The sequence below is a fragment of the Dermacentor variabilis genome, chromosome 5 (genome assembly GCF_050947875.1).
Source record: "Dermacentor variabilis isolate Ectoservices chromosome 5, ASM5094787v1, whole genome shotgun sequence".
In the NCBI taxonomy this organism is placed as follows: Eukaryota; Metazoa; Arthropoda; class Arachnida; order Ixodida; family Ixodidae; genus Dermacentor; species Dermacentor variabilis.
The window spans coordinates 117,414,028-117,434,973 of NC_134572.1; the positions used below are offsets into that span (position 1 = coordinate 117,414,028).

The 20,946-nt window shown below is 46.5% G+C and overlaps 1 protein-coding gene across 1 annotated transcript in view; it reads right to left on the bottom strand.

Moving 5' to 3' along the window:
• Positions 1-1,963: 1,963 nt before the first annotated feature.
• Positions 1,964-20,946, bottom strand: part of LOC142583629 (uncharacterized) — a 28,173-nt gene continuing 9,190 nt past the window's right edge. The window contains exons 4-5 of the mRNA XM_075694121.1: positions 10,881-10,948; positions 1,964-2,192 (exon numbers count right to left, since the gene is read on the bottom strand). Of these exons, the coding sequence (XP_075550236.1) occupies positions 2,154-2,192; positions 10,881-10,948 (107 nt within the window). The 3' untranslated portion in view covers positions 1,964-2,153. The remainder of the gene's footprint in view (positions 2,193-10,880; positions 10,949-20,946) is intronic.

Below are 20,946 nucleotides of genomic sequence, written 5' to 3' on the forward strand. Positions count from 1 at the left end.
GGACAACAATTTCAGTCTGCATGCCCTGTCTTGCGTAGGATGTCACGTACTCTAGTAAGGACGCATGCGCAGCGATGATGCACGAGGCATAGCACGAGGCATTATCTGCTGGCTCGCAACCGTTGATAGTCCACAGCGTGACCTATTAACAAAAAGGAGCGGGTCCATAGTGGCGTCCGTGGTGGTAGCGTCGTGCGCTCTGAAGCTGGCGATGCTGTGGCTGCTCATATCATTGGAGATTGGCGGCGACGATGCTGGCTTTTGGACAACCATTTCAGTTGAGCGCCTCGAGTGTGCGTATCATTAATATTGCTTATTGCACACGAACTGCGAGCTCGAACGACACCGTCGATATAAGAGAATGCGTAGATGAAAACTGTAATAATTCTAACTGCTTGATGCGCACAGAAATAGCGAGCTTGGAAAATACGTACCGCAAACCAAGCATGTTTGCGTACACAAAGCCCCGCGTCTCGCTTACATTCTGTTGCACAGCTTTCTGCGTCAATTTTTTCTTTGTTATTTTTTTCGCGCACCACGTGGTTTGCATCCCCCCAACCTTTGGCTCGAAAAACCTGGAACTCCTTAATATCTGACGGGAGTATTGGACAGCGATATACATTAAGGTTTATTTCGCGTAGTTCTTCTGTCGTGTCTGTCACACTTATATTATCGCGTTTGCTTGCCACAAAAGTCGCCAGAAAGGAAATCTTCATTTGTCGCCATCAGCGAGTCATTGTTGCCCCTTCAGAATGCGGATGTTATCCGCTGGACAACTCATGCACACTTTACGCACTCATAAGGATGTTAAAAATGTGTACAGTGAACTAAATTTGCAGTTAAAACCTTTCTTGAACGGGGATGTTTCAACACGAAAATTTCCGACGAGTCAGGTACAAAGCCCTCTTGCAAGTTAAAGTGCACGAAATCTGTTTATGCTGAAACCATGAAAGCTATGGGTGACCACGGAATCGTGTTCGAGCAAAATAGGCGACTTATCCTAGAAAAAACATGGGCATTACACTCGCACTCACGACAGAAATTTACAGAGAGATAAGCTGTTGCAAAAGTACTACGCATGGTTCTATTTCGCAGGGTCATGTGAAACACCTTCTAGTGCTACGAGCAGCAGCCTCACATGCAACACCTTACAAGCTTTGACTGCACAAGCCCCGTGAAATGCATGATTGTCTGGACCGACGTAGGTTAGAGATAACTTGCGTTGCTCTGACCGCTGCCTTTCTGCCGTTATTAGCAGCAGTCCCTCTAAATTTTTTACTATCACTGCTTCCTTTTATAAAAATCACTGCCCAAGTACTCCGTGCAGATGGTTACCCAGCAAAGCTGAAACGAGCGGCCCCGGCCTTTATCACTGGTTTAATCCCGAAGGCTCATTGAACAACAGCTTGATAGGCTGCCAGATCCTCGGTACGCAGTTGCTGCATGCGATCAGCTGCACAAGCCTGTTCTTGTGCCCGGGCTGCAGCATCGGCACGGCGTAGACGAGCTGGTTCCCGGTTCTGCTCGCGGCGTTGCTGATCGAAAGCTGCCTGTCCCTCAGGAGTACGTATGACGCGCGGCCTAGCTATTTCGGAGCTGGAGAAAAACCGCTGCGCGAGCTCGACTGCGACGGAGAGCAACGACGTCACTACTGGCGCAGCCAATCACGTGCCTTTGTCTTTTTTTTTTCGCTCACGCGCATGGGGTTGCGCCGGAGGAGTTTTTGGCGTACAGGTGACAGACGGACGCACTAATCGGCTAGCCATATACAGCTTTGCTGTAAAGCAAAACTTCCTCAGACCCGCTGCAAAACGAAGGCCCCGCCCAGCAACCTCCGGTTGCCTTTGATCCACTGTGGACGGCATCTGGATTCCCATTCTGTTATACTAATTAACCAAGTGTAGTGTCTCCGTGGTACTGAATGCACTGCTGTGGAGACAATATATCTGGCACGCTACGTGCTTTATTTTGAGAACGAGTAACAAACGACGGGAATTCTTTTGCGTCGATGCAGAAGCTCAGTGAGAAGGAAGCTGGCCGCTGCGTCGGCGAGTGTCTTCAGTGTGTATTAGTGCACGTTCCGCTTCCTGCCAGGAATTGGACGACAGGAAGTAAGTAGTCTCTGGCGTCACGCCCGGGTGCAGCACAGCTCGTCACTTTCGGGTCTCCTCGGCCGGGGAGCCAGCTTTGTTCTGCAAGACAAGTTTCATGCAGAATTCTAATACGAAATAAAACTGTGCGGTTTAACGTTCCCAAACTGCACAGTTGGTCATGAGTAATGCCGTAGAGGAAATCTCAGGAATTCATTTTGACCATCTTTATCGTAGCTTGAACCCATTGCGCGGAAGACGAGCGTTTTTTTGCCTTCTGCCACCATTGGAACAGGGTCGTCGCAGCAGGCGTCGAACCTGCGCGGCTTCGTGTTCAGGAGCGCGACGTCATAGCCGCTGCACTGTACTGTGGCTCGCTTTGTTGTGAAGGAAGAAAGAGCGCTTCACTTACAGGGGCAATGATCAACCGAGCTCTGGGGTCCCTTAGCATGCGCTTTTATATTGCTTCTTGAAACAGTCTAGTTAAACAGTGCAAAGGACAGGACAAGAAATAAACTCGCTACAGTGTTGCTTCTCGTCCTCACTTTTGTGCTCTTAAATACTGCTATAATGCATAAGCTAGCCCGAGCAAGAACCCTATGGTGCAAGTTGATGTGGTATACTATCCAAGGTACAGAACCAGAACTGAACCAAATAAAAAAAAAGAAATTGGCAGTTACTTTACCATGCGCTAATTATCATGACGAATAAAGCATGCAAGCTCACGGGGCATTGATTAAATTACTTTGTCATTCTCATTCAAATGCGTTGTTACTTCCAATTATTTGTTTTCTCTTTACGTGTTTTTCTCTTTACTAATGACCTTTCTATTGTTCTCTTTTTATGTCTCCTAGACATCGCCACTGATTATGCGTGGTTATGGCACATTAAAATGGCCGCCGCAAGTCTGCGAACACCATTAAGGCACATGCCCAGGTTCAGTGAATAAATTTATTTTTATTTTAGAACTGTGCATATCTCGAAGACCTCATATTTCATCATTAGATGAATTAACACCATAGTTCGTGGGTTCGACTCTCGACCTTCACGATGTCAATTGGAATAAAGCTGGGAGATATGGCCGGTTCGCCCATATCTCCATGTTGGTTCACCTGAATTTTGGTGCCATAACGGTGGACGTCGAATTTTTTTGCCCGTGAACCTTCTAAGGCTTTCGCCTTTAAAAAAAGGAGAAAAGCGTCATTTTTGTGCAAATCAAAACTGAACAGGAATGATACCATTTCTTTCACGCAGGAACCAAGCCTATAAAAGGTATCACATTAAATAAAAAATAACAGTGGGACATCAACACCAATCAGTCGCGTCACCGTGACGGTCACCCAACTGTCGATCTGGGTCGATGCTGAGCCGCGCTCGGCATTCTGCTAAGCGCGTCTGACCAGCGACAGCGCACCTGGATCCCGGTCACTTACGAGGCCGAGGACGCACACCGTCATCCCACCGGCTAGCGGGTTCAAATTCAGGCAACGGCACACACCCCCTACACCTAATCTAGCTCTGGAATTCAGACCCACCACCTGGCCAGAGCCGAGCAGAGTGCTTCGAGTCACAGCGCTACGGCTCTGGTTATTATACGACGAGTCATAAGGCTATAAGTTTATGCGGTACCCGCGCGCTATACATGGGAATGGATGGATGGAAAAAACTTTATCCCGCAAAGTTTAACGCGTCGCTCAACGAAAATCTGCCACTCTCGAACACGTGAATCCCACGCATGACGACGACGGAATGATGATGACGGACCGACGACGGAACGATGACGACGGCATCGCAGCTACAAGAGAGAGATGCGATGAAGGAAAGGCAGGAAAGTTAACCGCGGAGTTGCCCTATTGATTATCCTACACCCGGAGATGGGGGAAAAAGAAAGATGATGAACATAGGAAAAATAATAAAGGGCCAGCCAATGTAAAGAAATTCGTAAATAACGTTCGCTGACAGTCAAAAACATTCGTTTTAGGGAGACTAAAAATACTTTTTCGGTTTTATAGCTATAAAATATACAGCCTTCTAATACACTTGCATTTATTCACTTCGCCGGAATACGCCGATTATTAGTGGAGAAAATGTCACCTCATTGTCCTGTGACAGATTTCGAAGTGTCTTGCCTTATTAAGGAAGTTTTAGCGCCTCGAAGTTCGTAAAATCCTTGGGCATTTTTCATAGTGCGCCGCAGTCCTTTTCTTTATTTTTATTCAAAAGAACCTTACAGGCCCTATGGCGGGGCATAAAGTAAGGGGGGCATATTAAACAGTAAAATGTATAAAAAGTACAAATTTCCAACAGGAACAGTGCTATAAAAAGATTATCGTGTTACACAATATTGAAGGCACTAGGAATACAAAGCAATATCTGAAGGCACACGAACACTTGTTACTGTTAACAGAGCAAAGGAATAGAGTTTATGAAAATGATATACAACATGGCAAAAATGCACGATAACATACACTAGATTGGTCATTCGTGAACGGTATTAAATGGGAAAAGCATGAGTACCTGAGAGCGGAACGTGTCGGGATTAGATATGGAGGCTATGTTATCAGGGAGGTCATTCCAGAGACGGATGGCACGTGGTAGTGCCGATGAACTAAATGCATTTGTTTTACCGTATATGCGCATGAAACTGAACTGATTATGTAATCTGTGTGAAAAAGAGTGGGGTATTTGTAGTTGCAACCGGGTTTGCTTATTAGTGTAAATATATTTGTGGAATAAGCACAGAAGAGGGATGTTGCGGCGGATATCTAATGGGGGCAACAGTAGGTCTAGTTTAATTTGTGTAATGCTCGAGTTTATACTGTAGTTACGGGATATGAACCGGGCTGCTCTGTTTTGTATTATTTCCTTCATATTTATTAGGTAATTTTGATGAGGGGACCAAATTGGGGAGGCGAATTCTAACTGTGGCAAAATGGATGTTTGGAAAGCGAGTTTTCGAATGTTTGGCGGGGCATTTCGCAAATTGCGTCGTAGATAGCCAAGAGAACGTGATGCTTTGGCGCATGTAGAAGTGATGTGTGGGGCCCATGAAAGATTCTCTGTAAGAACAACACCAAGGTACTTATATGATGAAGTGTGGGAAAGCATAGTGTTATTAAGATGATACGAATATTTAGAATTTACACATTTTCGGCTGAAGCACATCACCTCGCACTTTGTAAAGTTTAGTGTCATGAGCCATTTGTTACACCAGTTAGCGATAAGGTTAAGATCTACTTGAAGTTTCAAGTGATCGTCAGTCGTGTGAATAGGATGGTCGATTATGCAGTCATCGGCAAAAAGGCGCATGCAGGAAATAATCTGGGTGGGTAAGTCGTTAATGTAGATTAAGAAGAGTAAGGGGCCGAGGACGCTGCCTTGTGGCACACCAGAGCTAACAGAAGAAGGCGGGGAAGAGAAATTGTTAACAACAGTAAACTGTTCTCGAAAAGAAAGAAAATTACGAATCCAGAATAATGTTAAAGAGTCAAGTCGTAGGGCAGATAATTTAGAAATTCGGTGACAGTGGGGCACTCGGTCAAAAGCTTTAGAAAAGGCAAGAAAGATAGTCAGTTTGAAGGTTGCAGTCCATGTTAAAGTGCAAGTCAGTCGTTAGTTCGAACAATTGTGTGTCACAAGAAAATCCCTTCCTAAAACCATGCTGATTAGAAAAAGAAGAAATTGTGAGCTTCTAGGTGGCTGTAGACGTGGGAAGTGATTATGTGCTCGAGCATTTTGCAACATATGCAGGTTAAAGATATGGGCCGATAGTTGTCAGGTGTATGAACATCTCCAGATTTGTGAATTGGTATTATTTTTCCTATTAACCAATCGGTGGGTAACTTTCCCAGATGCTAAGGAGTGTTGAAAAATATGGCATAAGATCTTGCTTGAGGCAGCGATGGTGTTCTTTAAAATCTTAGAATTAATGTTGTCAATACCGGCGGAAGTAGATATTTTGAGGTTACTAATGAGTAATTTAACGCCTTCAACAGTGATGTCGATTGGTTCCATGTATGCGGCATCAAGTTCAGGAAAAGTTGGAACATTGGAAAAGTCCTCCTGAGTGAAAACAGATGAAAAAAACGTGTTGAAAACGGTGGGGCAATCGGCGCTAGAAATAGGTATGTTTTCTGTTCCGTGCAAAGTTATGGTGTTAGTATCTCTTGTCGTAGATATGGTTTGCCAAAATTTTTTAGGATTGGAAGTTAGCAGCGATGGTAGGTCTTGAGAGTAATATTTATCTTTGGCGGAAGATATCGCTGAGCAGTAATTGTTTAAACTGTCTTTGTATATCTGCCAAGCCTCAGCAGTGCGCACGCGTTTAGCCCTGTTATAAGAACGCTTCTTTCTATTCCTTAGTTTGCGAAGAGACTTGTTGAACCAAGGGCTGGATTTGTCGTTAGTTATGGAGATTATCGGGACGTAACGGTCTACTAATGCTGTTAATTTGTCCCTGAAGAGCACCCAGTTGTCGTTTACTGATCGACAATGAAATGAAGGTAGTAGCACTTGGCAAAAAAATTCTTCTTGTTGGGAGTTAATCTCATCGTAATTTGCTTTGTTATAATCGCGAATTTGTTTAGTTGTTGTGCCAGACACGGGCTTCGGGATGCTAACAGCTAGTTCGATGAGGTTATGATCACCAAAGCCGCTCATATTTGAAATGGAAGTAATTGTGTCAGGAGCGTTTGTGAAAACCAAGTCCAAGATATTGGAAGTGCGCGTAGGGGCCTTAACTATTTGGAACAGGTTAAAATCTAACGTTAGATTGATTAGTTCCAGAGACGCGTGACATGAATATGACATACGTTCCCAGTCGATAAGCGGAAAATTGAAATCACCAAGAAGATAAACGTGGTTGGATGGATACAGCTGGAGCGCTTTAGTGACACTGTCCAGCAAGTCATTGAAAAAGGAATGGTTGCAATCTGGGGCCCGGTAACAGGCGCCAATAAATACAGCACTGGAGGACACATAAAAAGCAGCCCACACAATCTCGAGAGATGACCCTGAATCGATAAAATATGAATGAAGGGTTTTTTTTTAATGGCGATAAGTACACCCCCACCGCGCATCGTTGGGGGCGCATCGTTGGGCAGTCATTGAAATGAATATTAGGTGAGGTTGGCGCCTTTATGGTGGCACCGGCTGCTCCTTGTCACTTGGCAAAGGAAACAAAGTTGCGTAAGAAGGGAGAATAGCGACACAAAGTATGACACTCAGTAGAACACTTGATGAATAAAAAAATATACACTCCAACAGTACATGAGTCGCAAAGTTTTGTGGATTAGTTCAGCACACGTACGCATATATAAAGTCAGATATTTTGAAACAATTAGCGGGTGGCGACACTGCCTTGAAATTCCCTCACCGCCATGCTGCGACGTCACGCATTAAGACAGGGTCCACTCGAGCGTAGTTAATTTCTTTATCGGTAAGCATGAACTTCACTGCATTTTAAAAGATCACAAGATTGGGAAGCTTTAGCTCGAGCACTCCTATCTAAATACATAGGAAAACAGAAATCGTTCTTGCCGGCAATCATTACACCGAAATTTATGAGGCTTGTTGCATGTGAAAGCAAGTACTAAAATATAGTGACTTCTGGAAGCGGAATTGTGATCTAGGCTATCAACTTGTTTTATAAATATTATTGAAAATCGCAATATTAAAAAAAATAAAACTATAACCTTTATAACACTAACTCAGCAACGAAAAAAAATTGAAAGATTTGTATTAATCGTCGCAATCCTAGGACAAGTCGCCAAGTTATTCAATGAAACGCAAAGTGAAGCAATGAAGGAAAAAAATACCTTGCCTTCAACAGTTCCACGTACTAAAAGATTAACTTGCCACAAAGTTAAAATTAGCAAAGCCTCATTATTTCGACATGACGATCCCCGAATTTATCAGAAATGATGCCCAATAATTTTGCAATTTTCTAGGCCGCGAAATTATCAGTTGACCTAAATCCGAATTAACAATAACATTGTAACCGACTCCACGTTTATAACTCAAGGTTTGAACTTGTATTTTCAAAGCGTGTTCATTAATGAGTGTGCAAGCACAGCTGGAATTGCAATTGAAAATCCTGGTGAAGTACCAACTATTCAAGTGAACGGTGTTGAATTCATAAAAAGAGATGGAATTTCAATGACTTCCTTTTGTTGCAAGTTCCTGTAATGAACACATAGTCTCGGGCTATCTTAACTCCTCTCGTACATTTAATCACCTGTGCAACACGGATTCCGGAAATAAATATCCACTGTGACGCAGTTACAGTTAATCATGTTGCAGTTGTGCTCGATAAATCAGGGCAGATCGATGTACTTATTAGGCTTCCGCAAGGCATTTGACCCAGTTACCCACAGTAAACTTATTTATAAACTATAAAGTATTGACGCCCCCACTTACCTTTGTTTAATGCTTATTTAAAATACAGGACCCACGCAGAGGTTAATGGTTGCAAATCTGAAACGCTTCCAGTTACGTCAGGTGTAGTGCGTCTTAGGCCCACTGCTCTTTCTCATTTGTGTTAATGATTTGCCCGCTGCTATTTCCGAAAATGTCTCTGTCAGGCTTTTTGCAGATGGCTGCATTCTCTTTAAGAGCATAAACGAACAGAATGACCATTATTGCATCTTACAAAATTCGCTATTAGCCGTTCATCGACGGTGCGTTAAATGGAATATGCAACCTAACCTACAGAAAACTGTCATTTTGCGAATTTCGCGTAAAAAACAAGTTTCTCCTTTCTCTTACAGCTTCTAAATCATTGTATTAACGAGGTCACACATCATAAATACTCAGGGATGACATTAACAAACGATTTAACAGGGACAGCTATTATTTCAGACATTTGTTCATCATCATTTTCCAAGCTGTACTTTCTGAGACGGAAGCTTGCAGGTACTCTAAGTAAGCTTAAACTTTTTTCATAACATATTTTATTTGATCGAAATTAGATGGCACGTCGTTTTTATGAGAGCCGTTCATAAAGAAGGACCTATACCAGCATGATATGGTGCAAAGGCAAGCGATTAGGTTCATTTATAACAAATACAAAAAAATTAGATTCATCCCCACGACACTGTAATGAAAACCAATCACATCCTATAGTACTTCACGTACGCAGAAAAATGTACCGTTTGTTGTTCATGAATAAGCTTTTGACACACAAACTAAACGTAAAGCCTCCCACAATATTTAAACAGCTATCGTCTAAACGAACACGCCCCACAGGAAGTCGTTTGCTCGAACCAATTTTTGCAAGAAGTGAAACATTCCAACACAGTTTTTTCCCAGAGACCGTTTCCGACTGGAACTGTCTATAGACGCAGGGGCCATTTTCCAGTTCTCTAGTTTTGTTAAAGGTCTAGAAACAGGATTTACTTGAGTGAAAGAGTGATATATATATATATATATATATATATATATATATATATATATATATATATATATATATATATATATATATACACACAACCAGCGGTTTCATAAAAATGTAACTGGAACGGCAATGCATTTCGTTGGACACTGAAAATTATTACCTTGAAACTGGTGCAGTCAAGAGAATTTGTTCCAAGTGTATACGCATTGCGAAATCAGCGGCCATGACTCGTAGATTGCAATGTGTGCGTTAAATCGATTAATTAAATTATAATTAGCGTGATTAGCTTAACTACACAGTTGAACATTTTGATTTCTCGATGAAGTAATGGCCGTCTCATCGAGTAATTTAGATAAAGGGTTAAAATTGAGCTGTCGTCCATAGGCAATCTTTAAAAAATTGGTGCAGCAAGAAAAAGAATCGGTATAGATATCACAAACAAGTGGATTTATATGATGTCAAAATAAATGTCTAAGGACAAGCATGAGATACACGATTTATGCTAACTTTGTCTCAGTTGTCACCATACTTTGAAAAAACACTACCGTACTTACTGCATTGCTGCTAGCTCTGTAGCTTTAGGACACATTTATCTACTTGCTAGATGTAGCAAAATAATGTCGCATTTTTACTTTTCGGGTAATTTGCTATGGAAGATAGCCAAATATGGCAACTCCTCCTGCGAACAGCCCGGTAACTATACGCTACAAGAAGTTAAATTTTTTAGAAATATATTTTAAAGAATTTTCGTCTAGGACGGAAAATTTTGTTGATGTGCCTTTATTAATTGTCCCGTTGATGCGACCGAAATTAAGCATTATTCATAATACTGCCCCTACTTGCGCCCATTTTTTGCAGGAAGAAACTAAAGCTGCGAAGTTGTAGAAGAAAAAGAGTACAACGAGCAATACTTATAAATTCGTTCTATTCATCCACGCCACTGTATCCGCGTCTTGACCAATGCCCCACAGTGAGTACGAGCCAATAACTGCGGGCAAACATATAAACACCCTCCGGCCAGCTTTGACACGAGCACCACACGACTTCGCAGAATTCCGTGTATATTCAGTACAGCTTGTCCACTCACATTCTGTTGGCGCGCGCTCTCCCAACGGCTTCCTTGCTCCGCGTTGCTATCCAATCCTATAGTTCAGAATCCACAAATGGCACACAAGGACTGCGCAGCTCTTTGTTCACGTGTGCTCATTATCCGACGTTCACTATATAATAAATCAAAATTGTGGTGTTCAGCCGGCCGAAGTCGCACAGCGGCCTATGAAGGATGCCGTGGCGGAGGTCTCCGCAGACCACAACAAACGATATAAAGATAGCAGATGCGGCATCTAAACACTGTTGCTAATCTAGCGTCGAGAACGAATATGCCAGTAGGTGCTCACCTTGACGCCTTCTTGTATGACAGACGTGACGTTTCGTCTCACGCCATCCAGGAATTCATTGACCCGGTCTGCAAGAAGCGAGTGGTGGCAAACTTAGGAAAGCGTGAGCATACCAGGTGTTTCAGGGACAATCTGACGGAATAAACTGCGTCCTTTCTTCGACAAAATATTATTCGCGCTGAGACCATAATTATTTAGTGAAAAATCGCACATGAATTCGTTAAGCAGTTATAACGCTGCTGAATTAGCTTTCTAATTTATGGCTTTCAAACATACGGGATGCTTTTTTTTTAAATCAGAGGGAACTTTCTTTTTTAAATCGCCTGTGTCATATAGCGTAAATTTTATCCCTGAGCTGGATTACTCGAAGCGGTGGACTTTGCTCGCAGGCGAAATAATTCTCTAATTAATGAAGGTATGCTAACTAACTTTAAAACTCATTCCTTACGACAGACGTTGAAATTAATTACGAGTTGCAAGCCAAGGAGTTTGTAAGGCATATCTACTTGGAACAAATTTTAACGATCGCATGGGCTTCTAGATATGCGCCCTAATACTTGCTGTAAAAATGCCCTGTTGTTCCACTCACTTCTAAACCAAACCGTCGTTTTATGCATTGAAGAAAAAAAGTAACGAACGCCCATGTGTATTTCACCGCACACTTTGGGAATCAATATTTCGAATCCACTGCTATCCTGAGAATTCGTTCCAAGTGGATACGCCTCGCGAACTCACCAGCTGCACTTCGTAGATTGCAGGATGTTCCATAAATTAATTAATTTTAAGTAATGTCCGCTTCTTTCAGTTATCCAGCTCAATTAATAGAATTATGACACCTGCGCACGGCAATTCTTTTAAATTATGTTTGATCTTGAAAGAAGAAAGAGAAAACCAACTGGTATCTGTGTTTTCTGTCAGTGGTACAAACGGTTGCGCTTCGAAACGTATTCAATAGTCGGTTCGGGGGAGCTTCCAGCACTCTTCGATTCGTATCCCATTTGGCTTCAAAAATTAATTTTCGCGTACACGCAGTACTTAGACTAATAAAGTACTATTTCAAAACTCTAGTATTGTAAATTTCCCGGCAGTAGCCTTACTATTAAAAGATAAAATTGAAGTCAAACTTTCATTTTTGAATTTCACGCCAGAACACCAGCGCCAGGCGTCAGTGTTGCGTCAGGGAGTCCAAAGTGCTTCTACGCATTCGAGAAGTTCACTAAGTAAATGCTTCTGAGCCTTATTATTAGGAAGCTTTAGCTCGAGGCAAATTCCGATGCCGCCTATTAAAATAGATGTAAAACACACAGAAACGCTTTTATCAAACAGCCCCTGGACCAATTCGAATGAAATTTGTTGCATTTGAAAGAGAAACGTGAATTAGAGTGAATTTTGGAGGCGGATAGTTTATTAGGTGCCCGAAATTCATACAGCGCAGCTGTGTTCCTCTACCCCCGATCACATCTGTCGTGACCGTGGTCAAAAATGTGGGCCGATTTGAGCCTGTATGCATGGACTCGCGAGTAGGAGGCATTGCCATATACGCAAACGACAGGCTTGTAGGTATCCGCAGACCTTTGACTCGCAGAGGCGACGTATCTTGAGAGCATGTCGCCAAGGATGCGGTTAAATCTTTCCGTCAGACCATTAGTTTGAGGATGGTAGGCGGTGGTGGTGCGATGAACGACGCGACATTTAGCAAGGAGCGCGTTTACGACTTCGGAGAGGAATACACGTCCTCTATCACTCAAAAGCTCGCGAGGTGCACCGTGACGGAGAATAAAGTTTTTCAGGAGGAAGGATGCTATATGACGAGCGGTGGCAGCGGGCAGAGCGGCTGTTTCTGCGTATCGCGTCAAATGGTCGACGGGGACCTTGCGGCGTTGGCACTGAGGGCACGACCGAATGTACTTGCACACAATGGTGTACATGCCACAACAATAAAACCTGGATCAAAGCCGGGTGTACGTCTTGAAGACACCCGTATGTGCACACTGCGGGTCAGCATGGAAGGCAGAACATATTTCGCCATGAAGATGTCGAGGTATGACCAGCAATCACTTGCGGACATAAGAGACGTAATTTCGGCGATAGAGAAGTCCATCCCAAATTTCGAACTGAGGTGTTTGATGGCGCAAAGCTTGAGAAGGTGAAGGAACAGTCGACGGGTTTGAAAGGAAGTGGATAAGAGCACTAAGTACTTGGTCAACGGCAGAGAGGCAGGCATCGCTTTCGGTTGACACGGGTGAACAGGAAAGCGCGTCGGCATCGGTGTGGCGGCGGCCAGACCTGTAGACAATGCGCACGTTGAAATCTTGCAACCGCAAAGCCCATTGATCTAATCGACCTGAAGGGTCCTTCAACGCGGACAGCCAACAAAGTGCATGGTGGTCTCTAATCATGTCGAAGGGGCGGCCATAGAGGTAGGGTCGAAATTTACCAAGTGCCCAGATTATGGCCAAACATACCTTCTCCGTAGCGGAGAAATTATTCTCGGCTTTGGTGAGGGCCGGTGCGGCTTGCGTATGCAATGATGTACTCGTCGAATCCAGATTTGCGCTGCACGAGCACAGCGCCGAGTCCAACACCACTGGCGTCGGTGTGTACTTAGGTTGGAGTTTTCGGGTCGAAGTGACGCAGTATAGGTGGTGAGGTCAGTAGACGACGCAACTCTTGGAAGGCATCGTCACAAGCGGACGACCAGGCTTAATCGCTCAAATCGCTCCATAGAAGCTGATTCAAGCTAGCGGTGATGGACGCAAAATTTAGAATGAAGCGGCGAAAATAAGAACACAGGCCAAGGAAGCTGCAAATTTCTCTTACGGAGGAAGGTTTGGGAAAATCAGCAACTGCACGGAGCTTGGCGGCGTCAGGAAGAATACCGTATTTATATACTACATGGTAAAGGATGGTTGTCGCCGCTAACACTGGTTTTACAAATACCCCGGGACGAAGCGCCGCTCTCGTCCTTGGTGGAACGAAAACGTGAGAAGCGTAGGGCCGCGCAAGATGGGCTGTGCGGCGATGATGGCTATGATATGGCGCCAGAGTAGCGCGCGTCGTCTGCATGGAAACAAAGCGCTGCATGAAAGGAAGTCTATCTGCGGCGGCACCTGTGGATCGCACGTCACCCACGCGCTTCCTCTCGCGATCTGCCGATTAGGGAGGCATACGCTCCCAACATCGCTGCGTTTGGATCGTGCCGAACGAGACAGATTGTCTGCTTCAGCCAACGTACCGCGAAATGAAAACATGTATAGAGCTGCGCTCAAATTTCGCATCAAGTGGTATTGTAATCGTTGGTGATTTTTTCTTTCCCTGTCTTTCTTGCACCCTTCTCCCAGCGTATAGGATAAACACTCGTGCACCGGTTTGTTTGCCTTTCCTTCTTCGTTTCTCTTTTCGCTGCCATGCCGTTGTCATCGTTCCGTCATCGTTCCGTCGTCGGTCCGTCTTCGTCACGCCTTCCTTCGTCGTCATGCGTCTATTCGCGTGTTCGAGAGCGACAGGTTTTCTTAGCGGGATTTATAATAAAGTTGTTTCCATCCATCCATTCCCATGTATAGCGCGCGGCTACCGCATAAACATATAGCCGAATTACTCCCCATAGATTAACCAGAGCCGCGGCCGTGTGATTCGAGTGAGTGAGTGAGTGAATAAACTTTATTGTAGGTCCGGCGAGGACGCGAACTCGTCGCGCACCCGGCTAGTCCCACGTCGGGACCGGCAGGTCTAGCCCACCGGCCCGGTCGCGGGCACGCTGGACGGCCAGGATTTGCTTTTCTAGAGCGGGGCTACGCAAAAGCGAGTCCCACTCCTCCTTGATGAACTTGGGGTATGTCGACCCACACTCCCACAACATGTGCGCTAGAGTGGAGGTCTGGCCGCAGGAGGGGCAGGCGTCGTCGCGATACACGTCCGGGTAAGCCTCGTGGAGAACGGACAGACACGGATACGTACTGGTCTGCAGAAGCCTAAGCGAAACGGCTTGCGCCCTATTCAACTTGGGGTGAGGGGGTGGAAAGACCCTTCGAGACATGTAGAAGAATTTAATAAGCTCGTTGTGAGTAGCGGGAGCGTCCCTGTGGCCGTAGGAAGGAGGGGAGTCGGTGCTTCTTGTAGAGGAAGCGCGGTCGGTGAGGTCACGCGCAGCCTCGTGAGCAGACTCATTGAGGTTCGGGGGAGCACCCTCGACCGACCCTACGTGAGCTGGAAACCAGTGGATTGAATGATGCGTGAGAGCATCTCGACTCGAGCTGCTAAGAAGACGAGCAGCTTGCTTGGCGATGCAACCCTTCTGAAAAGCCCTAACTGCTGTTTTGGAATCGCTATATATCTCGGATCCACGACCGTCTAGCAGAGCGAGGGCGATGGCGGCTTGCTCGGCGACACCGGGGTCTGAAGTGCGAATGGAGGCGCAGTTGGAAATCTTGCCGCTGGAGTCGACCACAACGATGGCAAAGGTCTTCCCATCGCTGTACTCCGCGGCGTCGACGAAGCCTGCTCTAATGTCTCGTTGCTTGATCTGTTTGAGGATGGCTGCTGCTCTGGCCTTGCGTCTGCCCTCGTTATGGACGGGATGGACGTTTCGGGGCACAGGGGCCACTTCGAACTTGTCTCGAATGCACCTGGGGATCGGGGTACTGACCATCGGGAATCCCGCAGGTTGGTAACCCAGCTCTTCGAGGATGTGTCTACCTGCCGCTGTGGTGCTCAAGCGAGTGAGTTGCGCGCGTTCTTGGGCTTCGGCAATCTCCTCGGCAGTGTTATGCACCCCCAGCCTAAGGAGATCCTCGGTATGGGTCCTGATGGGTAGCCCGAGAGCCCTCTTGACCACTTTGCGGATGAGAGCGTTGAGTTTGTCTCGCTCCGCTCTGAGCCAGTTATGCATAGAAATTGTGTACGTAAAGTGACATAGTACGAATGCATTGATAAGCCTTAGGAGATTGTTTTCCTTCATTCCTCGGTGCCGGTTTGCTATTCTGCGAACGAGGCGGAAAGCGTTGTCCGTCTTTGCGATGATCTTGCGGAGAGCCGTTCCGTTCCCGCCGTTGAATTCGACAAACATACCCAGGACCCGAATAACGTCAACCCTGGGTATCACCCCCCCGTCACAAGTGCGAAGATTGATGCTGCTTTCGGAGACTGGCTTCCAATCTTTGGGTCTGCCTCCCTTCTCTTTTCTGTAAAGCAGAAGCTCCGACTTGGCGGGGGAGCATCGAAGTCCGGTGGGGCGGAGATACTCCTCGATCACGTCTATCGCCTCCTGCATGGATTCTTCGACTCTGCCCTCGCAGCCGCTGGAGCACCATAAGGTGATGTCGTCGGCGTATATGGTGTGCTTGACCCCCTCTACGCGTGCCAACCTCTCGGAAAGACCAATCATGCAGATGTTGAACAGGGTGGGTGAGATGACGGCGCCCTGAGGAGTGCCCCGCCCTCCGAGGGGCACATCGTTGGAGCGGAAGTCCCCAATGCGAAGCTTGGCCTTCCTGTCCGTTAGGAAAGAGCTGACGTAGCTATGGAATCTGGAGCCGAGACCCAGATCTGAAATGGTCTTTACGATGAAGCTATGGAGCACGTTGTCGAAAGCTTTCTCGAGGTCCAGACCGAGCAAAGCCTTGACGTCTCTGGAACGGCCATCCACAATCTGATGCTTTATTAGGCGCATTGCATCCTGCGTCGAGAGTCCGGCGCGGAAGCCGATCATGTTGTACGTGTAAACCTCGTTGTCTTCGAGGTACTCGTTGACCCTGTTGAGGACGACGCGCTCCATGACCTTGCCGACGCAGGAGGTTAGAGAAATCGGCCTGAGGTTCTCGATGTTCGGGGCCTTGCCGGGCTTGGGAATGAGCACCGTGCAGGCCATCTTCCATTCTGCAGGAACAACGCCGCTATTCCAGGACTCGTTGATTTTGTCGGTCAGGAAGACGATCGACGTGTCCTCGAGGTTTCTCAACATTCTGTTGGTGACTCCGTCTGGACCCGGCGCAGACTTGCGGTTGAGCGCGAAGATGGCCTGTCTAACCTCGGCAATGGAGAAGTCTTCGTCGAGCTCGGGGCGTGGAGGGCCTCGGTAGTCTGGGAGTTGGGTCACTGGATCTCCGTCGCGACGGACGGGCAAGTACTTCTGTACCAGTTTTGCGACCAGTTCATCGACCGTGTGAGACCTGGTGGCCTCGTGAAGGGCCCTGGCCAACGTATGCCTCTGATTTGACTTTGAGCCGCGTTCGTCGAGAAGGTGCTTCAGCATACCCCAGGATTTGCCGTTGCGCATCTGTCCGTCGATGGATTCGCAGAGCTCGTCCCACTGCTGCTGGCATAGCGCCTCGCAGTGGTCATCGATGACCTTGTTGAGCTCCGAGATCTTTTTTCGGAGTCTGCGACTGAGCCTTTGACCCTTCCATCGGCGGAGCAGGGCGTTTTTGGCCTCGATCAGGTGGGCAAGTCTGCTGTCCATCCGCTCGACGTCGAGATCGGTTTCCACTTTCTTGGTAGCCGCGGAAGCGTCGTTCCGGACGCCTTCGCACCATTCTTCGAGGGTGGCGGGTGCCCTGGCTCTGCTGGGTTCTTCGCGAATCTTGCGAAAGTGGTCCCAATCGATGAACGTGGATTCCTTGATCCTACTCCGAGACACCTTGAAGTTGGTCTCGAGAATGTAATGGTCGCTGCCGAACTCCATGGCGGTGTTCTCCCAGCCTACGTCCTCAACGTTCCTGACGAACGCTAGGTCAGGTGTCGAGTCCCGGGTGACGGAGTTGCCGATGCGAGTAGGAAAATTCTTGTCAGTGACCAGAGTGAGGTCCATCTCGTTGGCGTCTTGCCACAGGTTGCGCCCCTTGGTAGTGTCGTAGACGTAACCCCAGATGCCGTACGGTGCGTTGAAGTCACCGACGACGACCAGGGGTCGAGGGCCGGCCAAGTCGGTCGCTTTCTTGAGGATGGTCTTGAACTGCTGGCGCGAGTCCCTGGGGTTGCTATAGATATTGAGGACGAACACGCTGTTTCTGCGCTGATTGTGGTGTGGTACGTCGAGCAGGATCTCAACCATGACATATTCAATTCTACCACACCCCAGCTTGAGGTCGTGGGTGAGATGAGTCAGCCTTTTATCAATCGAAGCACTCTGCTCGGCTCTGGCCAGGTGGTGGGTCTGAATTCTAGAGCTAGATCAGGTGCAGGGGTGTGTGATGGTAGCGCACCCACAAAGCCGTTGCAGGAATTTGAATCCGCTAGCCGGTGGGATGACGGTGTGCGTCCTCGGCCTCGTAAGTGACCAGGATCCAGGTGCGCTGTCGCTGGCCAGACGTGCTTGGCAGAATGCCGAGTGCGGCTCAGCTTCAATCCAGCCCAGACCGACAGTTGGGTTACCGCCACGGTGACGCGATGGACTGGTGTTGATGTCCCACTGTCAACCTTCCTATTCTTTTTTCTTCTTTTTGTTTTAAGCAATACATGTTATTTTATAGTCTCGGTACCGGAGTGAAAGAAATAGTAAAGTTGAGGTTCACTTTTCCATTCGCGCAAAAATAACGCTTCTCTTCTATTTTTCTTTTTTTTTTAAATGTTCAGTTCTGGTTAAATACCATCAGTTATTCGCGCGTATAACCTACTCAGTGAATATGCTATATGCTATTTTTGAAAGGTTCTGTTTATCTTGAAACAAAAAGAAGACAACCACCCGGTTGGTTTCGCAACTATAGTTGCGGAAATACCATTTGCTGCCATAGCGCGAGAGCCCCCTGCGTTACCTTTTAGGTGAAGGCGTTTACTATTCATCACTATCTTGGAACTCGTCGAGGTTGTTCAAGGTTGTTCCGTGGCGTTCCGCTGCATTAGCGCAAGTTCGCGATTTTCATGCCCAGTGATGCATGGCGGCCACATTTTGATGGGGACGAGATGCAAATGTGCTTAAAATATGTGTGCTTAGAAACAATATCAGGTGGCCAAATTTATTCCGCAGGCCTCGACCGGGGCATCCATCCCGCATAATTAGAATACGGCGCTACAGCGTTAAGGCAGAAATAAAACGCGATCACGAGCGCAGACGATGAAGCGCTTCAATCGACTGATTTACAAGGAAAGAACACAGCGGCAGTGATATACCGCTAGCCTCATCGACACCATTAATCATACCTTATAACCCTTAGTATACATGTGTAACATTGGCAGGTCTAATACCGTGAATGAATAGATCACCAAACATCTTCAAAAAAATTTTTTTTGATCAGAATGAGTACACGGAACCCGTGATCAGTCTGTGCACACTGACTGTGCTGGATGTGAAACGCTCGCAATGGCGCACAATCAGTTACTCAGATTAGTTAGTGTCGGAATCGAAGCATTGGAGCCGAAATTGAACCATTGAATGCGCCGTGAAACTCGCGAATTGTAGCGGAAACAGGAACGCATAGAAGCATTGGTCAAAATCGCTCAAACACCATTCGTACTCTGCTTATTGCACTACAATCCAAAACGCCCTTGAACAGCTGGAATTTTATGCCGAATATCCAGACGGGTGCAAGACCAGTGGTGTGTGATATTTATCGGTGACACGTTTTGCTGAAGAGGTCGTTGGTACGTAATTTCATTCTGCGGCCGTAGTATGGTGCCACTGCTGGAGTCCACACTAAAGTCGAAACATTGAAGCACCACGAATGCGGTATTATTTCGCGAAGTTCGTAATCTTTTAGTGTTTGACGTATTCGTACAGAAGTATGCGATGAGTGCATCACTCGACATGCATGTGCATCATTTACTTCGTAATTTACGTCATTTTATTAACACAATACATTTTATGACAATCCACGTGACTACGCTTGTGGATAAACGCAGAAAGTGACTGAAATGTAAGAAATGAAACAAAAGGTGAACACGGAAGCGAAAGAAACAAGTGAGGAGTCTGTGAAAACACGATCTCTGGACTTTACAGGAAAGAAAAAACCTTGGTTTTGGTTCTGCATCCGTCACTACAGTCGACAAAGGGTGAGTTGTGCAGTCTGGATATATGCTACGCGGGCATGTGACGGCTGCGGCAATAACGAGCTCCTGGCCGGCCATGCAGTGGCATTCTCTGTTCCCTATGTCTCATGCCGTTGTCGTTTCGTCAAGCGCTCGTGCAGGTCGTTAGTCATGGACGACCGACGGGACGCACTGATCTTTGAAGGTATTCCGTTTGTGGTATTATTGTAAGCATCCACCTACACTGGACATGTCCATTTCGCCCGCTGTTGAAGTGCTGATTGGCTGAGTGCGCCTGTCTCTTTCTGACGCGTATCCCAGCCCAGTCAATCAAAACATCATCAGGAAATGAAACAGACATGTCCACTAAGTGGACACTTACAGGATACCCCCTAGGACGCGCTTCGCGCTCTTACTTTTCCCTAACAACGGTGCGTATCCGCCTAATCACGCCGGACACCCGAAAGCTTTGACCTCGCATTATGCACAACACATTTGGTCAGTCACATAGCGCTAGGCCTTGTCAGCGCTGGGGTTTATCACGGAGGAACAATTCAACGCAGTGCGCGCAGGTATGGATCACTGCTTCGGCAAAACGAGTTCAAATAGAGACGGTCCCACATAACTTGAGCCAAGAATTTAAGAATGAAAGGTGTGTCGGAAGCGAACTGAACCGAACGCATACTATTCACAATAGCCTATAGTGACTCAGACAATTTGTTTGTTGTCCCCTATAACTCACTAATTAAGTTTATTTACCCAACTTATTAATTATTGGCTGAGGACCCCAAGTATGATACGCAGACACAAGAGCACCTTCAGCAACCACTGATCGAATTGTTTCCTTTGCGATACGTCCCACGGGGTCCTTTTCTTCCGGGTTGCGAAGAAAGCCCACGAAATATGAAAGAAAAGCCACGTGACGTAGCGTTTGCGCAGTGGTATTGCGCTGCTCTCAAGCGTGCGTTCGGTGAACAAGGTCGGCTGCATCGTGACTGGCGACGAGGAAGCGGCAGCGCGTTCTTTATCTCATCGGCCGCGCTTGGCCAGCAGCGTAGAGGTTCCCACAATGTAATTATTGTATGAAACTCTATGACCAGCAGCATGC